General features: G+C 65.8%; 1 protein-coding gene across 1 annotated transcript; it reads right to left on the reverse strand.

The window, feature by feature from the left end:
• Positions 1 to 1,209: 1,209 nt before the first annotated feature.
• On the reverse strand, positions 1,210 to 10,584 carry LOC135191277 (alpha-1,6-mannosyl-glycoprotein 4-beta-N-acetylglucosaminyltransferase-like). The gene is made up of 4 exons (XM_064173433.1): positions 10,488 to 10,584; positions 5,750 to 5,927; positions 4,504 to 4,654; positions 1,210 to 2,527 (listed from the first exon to the last, which is right to left on the reverse strand). Exons 2-4 carry the CDS (start codon positions 5,906 to 5,908, stop codon positions 1,383 to 1,385), a joined length of 1,455 nt encoding a protein of 484 aa, XP_064029503.1. The 5' UTR covers positions 5,909 to 5,927; positions 10,488 to 10,584; the 3' UTR covers positions 1,210 to 1,382.
• Positions 10,585 to 12,589: the final 2,005 nt, after the last annotated feature.

Below are 12,589 nucleotides of genomic sequence, written 5' to 3' on the forward strand. Positions count from 1 at the left end.
GGGGTGGGGGTAGGCTGCAGGGGGGTGGGGGTAGGCTGCAGAGACCCCACTGCTGGTTAATTACTCGGTGTGTTAATTAGCTGATTGGCTCCGTGCTGTGCATCATCCTGCCCAGGGAGGAAATGTTTCCTGCAGCCCCCAAGGCTCTGCTCCTCTGCATCCCCCAGCACCACTCACAGCCTCTGTCCCACTCACCCCCCAGCAGCTGCCACCCCCCAAAACAGCCACAGAGAATAAGGGGCTGGAAGGGACCTCCAGAGATCGTCCAGCCCAAGCCCCCTGCCAGAGCAGGAGCACCCAGGGCAGGGCACACAGGGACACATCCAGCTGGGGTGGGAAAGTCTCCAGAGCAGGAAACTCCACAACCTCTCTGGGCAGCCTGCTGCAGGCTCCAGCACCCTCACAGCAAAGAAGTTTCTCCTCCTGCCCAGGTTCCAATTTGTGCCCACTGCTGCTTGTCCCGTTCCTGGGCACCACTGAGCAGGGTCTGTCCCCGGGCACCACTGAGCAGCATCTGTCCCTGGGCACCACTCAGCAGGGTCTGTCTCTGGGCACCACTCAGCAGGGTCTGTCCCTGGGCACCACTCAGCAGGGTCTGTCCCTGAGCACCACTGAGCAGGGTCTGTCTCTGGGCACCACTGAGCAGCATCTGTCCCTGGGCACCACTCAGCAGAGTCTGTCCCTGGGCACCACTCAGCAGGGTCTGTCCCTGGGCACCACTCAGCAGGGTCTGTCCCTGGGCACCACTGAGCAGGGTCTGTCCCCCTGCCCTTCAGCCATGGATCAGCACTGAGGAGCTCTGGCTCTGCATTTTGAGTCCTTCACCCCCAGAGCTTCAGGCACCTCACAGGCCCTGCAGGACCACAGAACATCAGGGGCTGGAAGGGACCTCTGGAGATCATCTCCAGCCCAAGCCCCTGCCAGAGCAGGACAGCCCAGGGCAGGGCACACAGGAGCACAGCCAGGAGGGTTTGGCAAGTCCCAGAAGGAGCTCCACAGCCTCTCTGGGCAGCCTGCTCCAGGCTCCAGCATCCTCACACTCACAAAGCTTCCCCTCCTCTTCCCCTGCCACCTCCTCTGCTCCAGCTTGCCCCCAGTGCCCCTTCTGCTGCCCTTGGCCACCCCTGGGCAGAGCCTGCCTGCGTCCTGCCCACACTGCCCTGCCCAGCTTGAGCACAGCACTGAGGGCAGCCCTCAGGCTGCTCTGCTGCCAGCTGCCAGCCCCAGCTGCCTCAGCCTGGCCCCACAGGAGATGCTCACTGCCTGCAGCCTCTCTGCTGCGCTCTGGCCGAGGCAATAATTTACTTCCTTATCGAAAAGGGGAGTGAGGAGAAGAGAGGCCCCCAGGGCACCCCTCCAGCTGCTCTGGCACCCTGCCCCCCTCAGGACCCGCGGGCAGCCCAGACCTGCACGCTGCGGATGATGAGCCACTCGCTCTGCCCCCGCGTCACCCGCACCCGCACGCACCCCACGGGGCCCCGCACGCTCCTCTCCAGCCCCTGCCCGTCGAAGGTGCCCTCCTGAAAGGTGCCCACGGGGGTGTAGGCAGAGCAGTCCCTGCCGCCCCTCTGCCGCCCCCGGCCCAGCTCCAGCACCCCCGAGCGCAGGAAGTCCTGCGGGCGCTCCGCGGAGCCGGTCAGGACCCGCACACGGCTGACGCGGGTGGGCTGCTGGAAGACGATGGAGAAGACGCTGCCAGCCCTGGGGTCCTTGCCCCAGAAGTAGCCCCCGGCCCTGCTGTAGGCTTCCAGCGGCTGGTGGTGCTCGAAGACAGCCATGCTGGTGAAGAGGGCCGCCGGGGGGTTGTCGGGCAGCTCCGCCGCGTCCGCCTGGAACTCGTCGTCCTCCAGGCGGTTGAGGGTGCCCTGGAAGGAGGAGTAGAGACCTCTGTGCTGGAAGAGGGAGGGCGTGAAGCGGATGACCTCCTTCTGGGCGAGCAGCAGGCGAAAGTGGCTGAGCAGCCAGTCGCAGGGCATCTCCTGGTAGAAGAGCAGCAGGAAGGCGGCCAGGCGAGGCAGCTCCGCGGCGCGGTAGAGCTTCCCGATGTAGCCCAGCTTGGAGAACTCCAGCGTGGCCCAGGCGGAGCCTGCCCGGGCGGCCACGGCCCCGCGGATGGCGGTGAGGAAGGACCTGGCGCACCGCACATCGTCCTCCAGCATCAGGTAGTAGGAGGAGAGGTTGGCGGCGAAGGCGAGGAGGAAGGCGTAGTCCAGGTTCTGCTTGGACCTGAAGCGCACTCGCTCCTCGGGGTCGTTGTAGTTCCTCTTGAGCCCCTCCAGGCTGGGGTAGCAGCGCTGCGGGGCGTGGATGAGCAGCAGCTGCCCCCGCAGGATGCGCCCCGCGAAGCTGCGGGCGAGGCTGGCAGCCACCTGCCTGTTCCAGGCGGGGTCAGCGTCCGCCAGGTGCACGACCACCACCAGCTCCTGCAGCTCCTCCTCCGTCGACTGGCTGAAGAGAGACTGCAGCGTGGCCGGGAGGTAGAACCCGCGGGGGCGCCGCACCGAGGCCAGGCCCACGGCCAGGAACTCTGCCAGGCAAAGGAGAGGCTGAGGGAGCTGAGCCTGCGCAGCCTGGAGGGGAGAGGGCTCCGGGGAGACCTCACAGTGTCACAGCATCACAGTGTCATCAGGGTTGGCAGAGACCTCACAGATCATCAAGTCCAACCCTTTAGCACAGAGCTCAAGGCCAGACCATGGCACCAAGTGCCACGTCCAGTCCTGCCTTGAACAGCTCCAGGGACGGCGACTCCACCACCTCCCCGGGCAGCCCATTCCAGTGTCCAATGACTCTCTCAGGGAAGAACTTTCTCCTCACCTCCAGCCTAAATCTCCCCTGGCACAGCCTGAGGCTGTGTCCTCTTGTTCTGGTGCTGGCCACCTGAGAGAAGAGAGCAACCTCCTCCTGGCCACAACCTCCCCTCAGGTAGTTGCAGACAGCAATGAGGTCTCCCCTGAGCCTCCTCTTCTCCAGGCTAACCAATCCCAGCTCCCTCGAGTGAGTGACCTGAGGGGGCCTGCAGGAAGGCTGCAGAGAGACTGATGGCAGCAGGGACAGGACGAGGGCAGTGGCTTCAGAGCCCAGCAGGGCAGATTGAGGCTGGGAGCAGAAGAGTTGTGCTCAGCACCTGCAGGGCCTGGGCAGGAGCAGGCAGTGTGAGCCTGCAGCACAGGAGGCCAGGGGCAGCCTGGGCTGCATCCAAAGCTTCACTGCCAGCAGATCCAGAGGGGATTCTGCTCTGCTGAGACCTCCCCTGCAGTGCTGCATCAGCTCTGGAGCCCTCAGCACAGGCAGGACATGGACCTGATGGAGAGGGTCCAGAGGAAGACACAGAAATGGTGAGGGCTTGGAGCAGCTCTGCTGTGGGGACAGGCTGAGGGAGCTGAGGGTGTTCAGCCTGGAGGAGAGAAGGCTCCAGGGAGAGCTAACAGCAGCCTGGCAGTGCCTGAAGGGGCTGCAAGCAGGCTGCAGAGAGACTGCTCCCAAAGGCCTGCAGGGACAGGCCGAGGGCAGTGGCTGCAAAGTGGAGCAGAGCAGATTGAGACTGGATGTGAGGAGCAAGTTCTGCAGCAGGAGGCTGCTGGAGCACTGCAAGAGGCTGCCCAGGGAGCTGGCTGAGAGGCTGCTGCAGGTCTCTTCTCTGGAGACAGAACAAGGGGGAATGGCCTCAAGCTGAGTGTGGCAGAGCCATTTTGTGGCTAAACCTCTGCAATGTTCTGATTCTCCTCCGTGAATTAATTTCCTATAAGCATCTTGGGAAGGTTTTCCCCCACTGAATTAGAGCCCAAATGGAACTGCTGTGGGCAGGGCTCTGGGGACAGAAAATAACTACACAGGTTAGAATTCCTGCTCCATGAATTGCCCCAACTGAGTCACTCCCACACCAGGCAGCTGTGCCCAGTTCACTCTCTGCACTTTCCTTACTGGAGAACAAGAAACTGGAGCCCACTGAGCTGGGACCTCAGCCCCCCCCTCACAGAGGGACACCCAGAATACCTGCAGCCACCCAAGTCCCAGGGTGCAGGAGCATGGACCTGGAGCACACAGACCTTGCTCTGCAGCCACCCAAGTCCCAGGTGCAGGAGCACAGACCTGGAGCACACAGACCTGGAGCACACAGACCTTGCTCTGCAGCCACCCAAGTCCCAGGGTGCAGGGCACAGACCTGGAGCACACAGACCTTGCTCTGCAGCCACCCAAGTCCCAGGGTGCAGGAGCACAGACCTGGAGCACACAGACCTGGAGCACACAGACCTGGAGAACTCAGACCATGCTCTGAGCCACCCAAGTCCCAGGGTGCAGGAGCACAGACCTGGAGCACACAGACCTTGCCCTGAGCCAGGGCAGGGAGGAGGTGTGCAGAGACCAGCAGGTGCCCACCCCGGAGAGGCTGGAAGCAGCTCCCAGCAGCAGCAGCAGTGCTGGGGCAGGTCCCTGCTGGGAGGTGCAGCTGTGATGGGGGAAGCTGTGCGCGGCCAGACCCTGCGGAGCCCCAGGGCCACTCACTTCTGTGCGGCGTCAGGGAGCCAGCCAGGAGCTGGAAGGGGACGCTGCGGAGCGCCGAGAAGCCATCCGTGTCCCGCAGGATGCGCTCAGCTCCTCCTGCCGGCAGCTGCAGCAGCACCGTGGATGGGGTCGAGTTCCAAAGCTCCTGCACCTGCAGGGGAGCCACAGGCAGGCAGGGCTGAGCCAGGGCAGAGCCAGGGCAGCAGAGACGTGTGAGCAGAGGGGAATGGCACAGGGAGTGGGACACAGAAGTGAGGGGGAGCCCTGTGCTGGGCACCCAGCTTCGGGAATCAGGGAGGCCCTGGGGCACAAGGCAGCCCCAGGGAGCAGAGATGGGGTTAAGGTGACACAGGACAGGAGCAGAGCTGGGGCTGGGGTGACACAGAGCAGGGCAGGAGCAGAGCTGGGGTTGGGTGACACAGAGCAGGGCAGGAACAGAGCTGGGGTTGAGGTGACACAGAGCAGGGCAGGAGCAGAGCTGGGGTTGGGGTGACACAGAGCAGGGCAGGAGCAGAGCTGGGGTTGGGGTGACACAGAGCAGGGCAGGAGCAGAGCTGGGGTTGGGTGACACAGAGCAGGGCAGGAGCAGAGCTGGGGTTGGGTGACACAGAGCAGGGCAGGAGCAGAGCTGGGGTTGGGGTGACACAGAGCAGGAGAGGAGCAGAGCTGGGGTTGGGTGACACAGAGCAGGGCAGGAGCAGAGCTGGGGTTGGGGTGACACAGAGCAGGGCAGGAGCAGAGCTGGGGTTGGGGTGACAGAGCAGGAGAGAAGCAGAGCTGGGGTTGGGGTGACACAGAGCAGGAGAGAAGCAGAGCTGGGGTTGGGTGACACAGAGCAGGGCAGGAGCAGAGCTGGGGTTGGGGTGACACAGAGCAGGGCAGGAGCAGAGCTGGGGTTGGGTGACACAGAGCAGGGCAGGAGCAGAGCTGGGGTTGGGTGACACAGAGCAGGAGAGAAGCAGAGCTGGGGTTGGGTGACACAGAGCAGGGCAGGAGCAGAGCTGGGGCTGGGGTGACACAGAGCAGGGCAGGAGCAGGGCTGGGGTTGGGGGGACACAGAGCAGGGCAGGAGCAGAGCTGGGGTTGGAGTGACACAGAGCAGGGCAGGAGCAGAGCTGGGGCTGGGGTGACACAGAGCAGGGCAGGAGCAGGGCTGGGGCTGGGGTTTGGGTCCATGTGGGGCAGGCAGGGAGGAGAAGATGCTCCACCATCCCCTCCCGTGGGATTGCACTGGTGGGGGACTCACCTCCAGGAGATTCTCCTCCAGGGGACTCTCCTCCAGGGGATTCTCCTCCAGGGGACTCTCCTCCTGCTGCCAGCTCCTGTGGAGGAGGAGGAAGAGGAGGAGGAGGAGGGAGGAGGCTGCGAGGGCAGCTGCCAGGGCACGTCTCGGGGAGCAGCGCATGGCGCGGCCGTGCCGGAGTCTGCGGGAGGAAAGGACAGGTCAGGCCAGGGCACAGCCTGGGGACAGCAACCACCCCCGGGCAGGACGCTGTGGGCACACCTGGATGCCTTCCTAGGGCTGACCCAGAGCACCCAGAGGCAGCCACGGGGCAGCCTGTGCAGGGGGCAAGGAGCAGGAGACCCCGACCCAGCCAGGAGAGAACAGCAGCCGGGGACCAAAGGCAGCCCAGCCCCAGCACACCTGAGTGCCCTGCGGCACCTCAGAGGGCAGCCCTGGAGCTGCAGGCAGGAGGAACTCAGCTGGCACCTCGGGGAGAGCCTTTGGGTCAGGCTGACACCCCAGGAGCAGTCACCAAACCCTCCAGACCTGGCACCAAGAGCTGAGAGCTAAAAGGAGCCTGAGCTGCTCCCAGCCCCCCCCCCCTGTCTGCCCTGCTGCTCTCCACCCCCTGCAGCTCTGCTTGCCCAGCCCCAGCCATGCCCCTTGGCCAGCAGGACGCCTGGCAGGGAGGGCAGTGCCACCTTGAAGGAATCTGTAGTGCCCTTGAGGTGCTTTGCCTTGCAGCAGAGGTGTGGCAGGAGGCTAAAGGCTGCTGTGCTTGCCCGGGGCTTTTCCAGCATGGATATGCCCAGGAATGCCCTGGGAGAGGGAGCTGAGTGCCCAGCTGAGGGTGGGCAGACACAGCAGCCCCAGCCCAGCTGCCCACAGTGCCACCTTGCTTGGCAGGGACAGCTCCCACCAGCACAGGGTGCTCAGGGACTCATCCAGCCTGGTGCTGAGCACCTCCAGGGAGGCTGTGGAGCACAGAAGCACCCAATGTGATCTTTGGGCAAACCTGTGCCAGTGTCTCACCACCCTCGACCTGTGCCAGTCTCTCCCCACCCTCACTCTCAACAATTCCTTCCTCCTCTCCACTCTCCCTCTCCCCTCTCCCAGCTCTAAGCCATTCTCCCTCCTCCTGCCACTCCCAGCCCTTGCCCAAAGTCCCTCTCCAGCTCTCCTGCAGCCCCTTCAGGCACTGGAAGGTTGCTCTGAGCTCTGCTCCAACTCTCCCAGCCTGTGCCCACAGCAGAGGTTCTGCAGCCTCTGATCTCCTTGGTGCCCTCCTCTGGAGCCTCTGCAGCAGCTCCAGGTCCTTGTGCTGTGTTCCCCAGAGCTGGAGGCAGAGCTGCAGGTGAGAGCTGAGCAGAGCAGAGGCAGAATCCCCTCCCTGTGCTGCTGCTCTCCCTGCTCTGCCTGCAGCCCAGCCACAGGTGACTCTTTGGGGTGCCAGTGCCCATTGCCAGCTCGACTCAAGCTCCTCACCAAACAGAGTTCTCCTTAGACACCTCCCTGCACCACCTGGTGCTGTGCAGAGGATGCTCCCAGCCCACCCAGAGTGCCCAGGCAGCAGAGGCCATGCAGCAGCTCTGCTCCTGCTGTGCCTCCTGGAGCATGCAGGAGTCCTTGGCAGGGCTGTTGGCATCTGAGCAGGGCAGTGCAGAGCAGCTGGGGCTGGTGCAGCACCCAGTGCCTGCCCTGCTTCCCCCTGTGCCCCTTGGCCTCCCCCAGGGAGCTTTGCTTGTTGCTCAGAGAGCAGACACTAGAAGAGAGGTTGCAGCTCTCTGCCTGCTGAGAGCCTCCTCGGGCAAGGGGAGCAGAGGAGCTGGAGCCCAGGGGTGGCTCAGCTCTGGCTCCTCAACGTGCTCAGGGGGTAAGAAGCTCCTGGAGCTGCTTGAAGTCTGTGTCCTGGCTGGAGCAGAGCGTGGGCAGACCTGGGGGCACTCACAGCTCTTCCCAAAGCCTCCTGCAGCCATCAGGGGAGCAGCTGGAGGGACCCCCCCAGGCCGAAGGGACTCCCCCTGCAGCCAGCCTGGAGGTGAGGTTCTGAGCCCAGAGCTCAGCACCAAGGCCATGGATGTGCTGGGACGGAGCTGGGTGGCCAAGGGCTGGCAGGGCCCCATCCTGCAGGGCACAGGAGCTGCTGCCCACACCCCTTGGGCACAGGCTGAGGGCACGGAGGGCAGGCAGCCCGCGGGGCTTGGGGGCTTGCCCTCGCCTTGCCCCAGCCCTGCCTCACACTGCGCCCCCACCCTGAGCCCCCACACCGAGCCCCAACACTGAACCCCCACTCTGAGCCCCCACACCGAGCCCCCACCCTGAGCCCCCACACCGAGCCCCCACACTGACCCCCCACACTGAGCCCCCACACTGACCCCCCACACTGAGCCCCCACTCTGAGCCCCCACACTGAGCCCCCACCCTGAGCCCCCACACCGAGCCCCAACACTGAACCCCCACTCTGAGCCCCCACACTGAGCCCCCACACTGAGCCCCCACACCGAGCCCCCACACTGAGCCCCCACCCTGAGCCCCCACACCGAGCCCCAACACTGAACCCCCACTCTGAGCCCCCACACTGAGCCCCCACACTGAGCCCCCACACCGAGCCCCCACACTGAGCCCCCACCCTGAGCCCCCACACCGAGCCCCCACTCTGAGCCCCCACACTGAGCCCCCACACCGAGCCCCCACACTGAGCCCCCACACTGAGCCCCCACACCGAGCCCCCACACTGAGCCCCCACACTGAGCCCCCACACTGAGCCCCCACTCTGAGCCCCCACTCTGAGCCCCCACACTGAGCCCCCACAGTGGGCTCTGGAGTTCTGCCCCCACGGAGCAGCCCAGTCAGAGGGGCACGGCCAGGGGCTGCCGTGGGCACACGGCCGGGGGGCAGCAGCCCCTGGGCTCCCACCCGAGTGCCTCCAACAGAGCAGCCCTGGCCCTGCCCCAGCGCCTTCCCCACGGCCCCACGGCCCACTGGGGACGTGCCCAGCACCCACCCGCCCCGGAGGGCACGGCAGGGGCACAAGGACGAGCTCAGCACCCTGCTGCCAGCGGCAGCTTTCCACGCCGGGGGAAGACAAGGTAGGGAGAAGGCTGCGTGGCACCCCGAGGGGTGGGCACCCAGAGGGGTGGGCACCCAGAGCTGTCCTGCACCCCAGGGCATGAGGGCGTGGGGCAGGGGGCACTCGCCGGGTGCCAAGCTCCGGGAGCCTCCCGGCCGCAAGGGCTGCGGCTCCCAGCAGCAGAGGGGAAGGAGCCGCTGAGGCTGCCAGCTGGGCACGGCTGGGCACGGCTGCCCCTCGGCTGCCCCCCGGGCAGGGTTGGGGCTGTCTGCGCGGGGGCAGCGAGGGGCAAGCAGGGCTCAGCCCCCCCCTGCCAGGGCAGCTTTCCTCGCCGGGGGAAACTGAGGCAGGGCAAGGCTGGGTGGCACCCGGGGTGGGGGGGGGGGGGGGTGAGCGCCAGGGTCAGTGCCCAGCGCAGGTCTCCAGGCTGGAGAGGGGCAGGACACGGCGCCAGGACATGGCACAGTGCCCCCGAGGGGCAGATCGTGGCTGGTGAGGGCACTGCCGGGACCAGCCGGGGCCGCAGCCCCATGCCCACGCCCATGCCATGCTCCAAGGCAGTCGCAAAGGGAGGGCAGAGGGGGCAGAGCTTTAGGTCATCCCCAGGGGTCCCCCAGCCCCGCAGCGTGGGGGGGCGAGGGGGGTGCGGGCAGCCTGCCAAGGAGACTCTTACCTGGTCCCCGCAGCTGACCGAGGACCCCCGAGGCCACCACCCTGCCCCCACCCCCCCGGAGACCCTCCCCTGGCACCAGTGCCTGCCGGCCCTGCCCCGCACCGCTCGGCAGAGACTTACGGGGGGCGGCAGCCTGGGCACTGCCCGGGCAGCTCCGGGACCCGTCGGGCTCCTGTGGCCGGGCAGAGCCCCACCCCGAGCCCAAGGCTGCCTCCCGCAGGGGAGGAGCCGCCCCCGGCAGTGCTCTGCCCCACAGGGCACTGCCTGAGCTGGGGGCTGCTGGGCACCCAGGCTGGCACGGGGCGAAGGGCTCCCAGCGCCGCGGCAGGAGTCAGGGGGCATCCCTCGGATGGGCATCCCTCGGATGGGCATCCCTCGACGGCAGCGGCTGCCTCCCCTCCAGCCCTCGGCAGCCCCAGCCCTGCGGCCAGGATGGGTCCCCCCGAGGGCCCCTGCCAAGCAGCTGCACGCCGAGGGCCTGGCACTGGGGTGGGCCAGCAGCCTGCCGCCAGGGACCACCACATCTCCTCCTCCCCTGCCGCCGGCAGCACTGCCCCCGGGGCTGCTGAGCCAGGGCTGCACCCCCCGCGCCCGCACGGAGCTGGCTGCCAGCATCACGCCCAGGATGTGCCCCAGGGGGCACCGCAGGCTCCCCACACCCCCCAGCCCCTCGCTGGGGGCAAAGTCCCTTCCGTCCCCATGAGCCGGTGGGGGCCATGTGGGGCCCTTCCCATGCCACACTTTGTCCCCACGTTCACACCCTCCCAAGCTTCACTTCCCTCCTCCTGCTTCCTCCTCCACACTCGCAGCAGGAAGCTGGTCCCAGAGCACCCAGCTCAGTGCCAGGCACCCAGCTCAGTGCCAGGCACCCAGCTCAGTGCCAGGCACCCAGCTCAGTGCCAGGCACCCCTCACCTCCTTCAGCTGCAGCAGCTCACCCAGCTGGAGACCTTTTCCTTCCCCTCCAGCCCACCCTCCCCAGGGGGTGACCCCCACTTCCCTTCTCTCCCCTCCTACCTTCAGAAGGCTCTCAAGGTCTCTTCCCAGGCTCTGCCTCCTTCAGCCCCCCGGGCACAGCTGCCAGCCCCCAGCTGTCCCTGGGAGCTCAGATGGAGCCATCTGCCTCGGGCACGGCAGCAGGAACAAAGGTTGCTACCTGGCACCAGGTAGGGCAGGCAGCTTGTGAGGTGCCAAGGTGGAGGTGAAGCCCACAGGCTGCCAGGGATACTCTGCTCCCAGCAGGGCAGGAAGGGGCCAGGAGGGGCAGAGGAGCCAGGATGGTGGAGGGCAGCTCCATTGGCAGCGCAGTGGCGCAGGCTGAGGGCAGGCTGTGGGCACCTGGGGCCCCACAGGAGGCAGCAGAGCAGCAGCTGCAGGACAGGCAGGGCTCTGCCAGCGCCCCACGGCCCCATCCCTGCGCAGGAAGGAACTGGGACTGGGCCCTCCCTGCCTGCCTGCCTGGGAAGGAAGAGCTGGGTGGGGGCCACAGAGCCCAGCACAGCCCTGAGCTCCCAAAGGCCCTGGGGACAGGTTTGGGCTCCTCACTGCAGGAAGGACATGGAGGAGCTGGAGCAGGTCCAGAGCAGGGCAAGAAAGGTGGGGAAGGGTCTGGAGAGCAGGGCTGGGGAGGGGCAGCTGAGGGAGCTGGGGGTGAGCAGCCTGGAGCAGAGGAGGCTGAGGGCAGAGCTCATTGCTCTCTGCAGCTCCCTGAGAGCAGGCTGCAGCCAGCTGGGGGTTGGGCTCTGCTGCCTGGGCTCAGGGGATGGAAGGAGAGGAACTGGCCTGGGATTGTGCCAGGGGAGGGTTAGGTTGGAGAGGAGGAAAAGTTTCTTTGCTGGAGGAGTGGTGAGGAACTGGCAGAGGCTGCCCAGGGAGGTGGTGGTGGAGTGCCCATGGCTGGAGGGGTTGAGGAAAGCTGTGGCCATGGCACCTGGGGGCAGGGTTTGGTGGCCATGGTGGGGCTGGGTTGGTGCTGGCCTGGAGGCTCTCAGAGAGCTTTGCCAACCCAAACAGTTCTGTGATTCTAAGAAAGAAGCCCCCAGGGCCCAAGGCTGCTCCCAGAGGGGCACAAGGCTGTGTGGGCACAGACCCAGCCTGGAGGACCAGGGAAACCACTGCCCCCCAGCTGGGGCTGGAACCAAGCCCTGGGGTGGCACAGGAACACTGCACCCAGTCCTTGCCCTGCCTCAGCTCAGCACCCACCTGACAGCTGATCCTGGAGCAGGGCATGGTGAAGCCATGCTGGTGCCTGGAGCCTCCAAGTGCCCCCCTGGGGAAACCTGAGAGCCAGGCAGGATCCCCTTACAGCCCTGCATTATTCAGGGCCCTGAGCAGGACAAAGGCAGGCAGAAGAGGGCCTCACGCAGCAGGGACAGCACCAGGCTCTGGCCCTCATCTGGGGCTCTGTTTCCATGGCCCCAGAGACCCTCCTGAGTCACAACCCAAAGGAAAGTGGCATCAACCTACACCAAGCACAGCCTGGAGCCCTGGCAGAGACCACAGAACCTGGGGGACAGGCTGGGAGAGTTGGGGGCTGGGGAGCCTGGAGAAGAGAAGGCTGCAGGGAGACCTTGGAGCAAGCTGAAAGGGCTGCAGGAGAGCTGGGGAGGGACTTTGGGCAAGGGCTGGGAAAGGCAGGAGGAGGGAGAATGGATTTGAGGTGGGAGAGGAGGAAGAGATTGTTGAGAGTGAGGGTGGGGAGAGACTGGCACAGGTTGAGGGTGGTGAGACCCTGACACAGGCTGCCCCAGGGAGGTTGTGGAGCACAGAAGCACCCAATGTGATCTTTGATCACATTGGGTGCTTCTGTGCTCCACAACCTCCCTGGAGGTGTTCAGGACCAGGCTGGATGAGTCCCTGAGCATCCTGTGCTGGTGGGACCTATCCCTGCCCCATGGAGCTGGATGAGTTTTCAGGTCCCTTCCAACCCAACCCCGTTCTAGGCTGAGTCCAGCACAGCCTCACTGCAGCTTCACCCCTGCAGAAAGCTCAGAAGCAGCATTTTTGGGCAAGCAGCCTTCCAAAAAGGCTGAGCTTAAGTCAGCTTGGGGCTGGGGGTCAGCCAGGAGCCACTCTCATCACTCAGCATACCTCAACTCAAGTGTTGCCAGGCTGCAGGT

Source organism: Pogoniulus pusillus, chromosome 39 (genome assembly GCF_015220805.1).
Source record: "Pogoniulus pusillus isolate bPogPus1 chromosome 39, bPogPus1.pri, whole genome shotgun sequence".
Taxonomy (NCBI): domain Eukaryota; kingdom Metazoa; phylum Chordata; class Aves; order Piciformes; family Lybiidae; genus Pogoniulus; species Pogoniulus pusillus.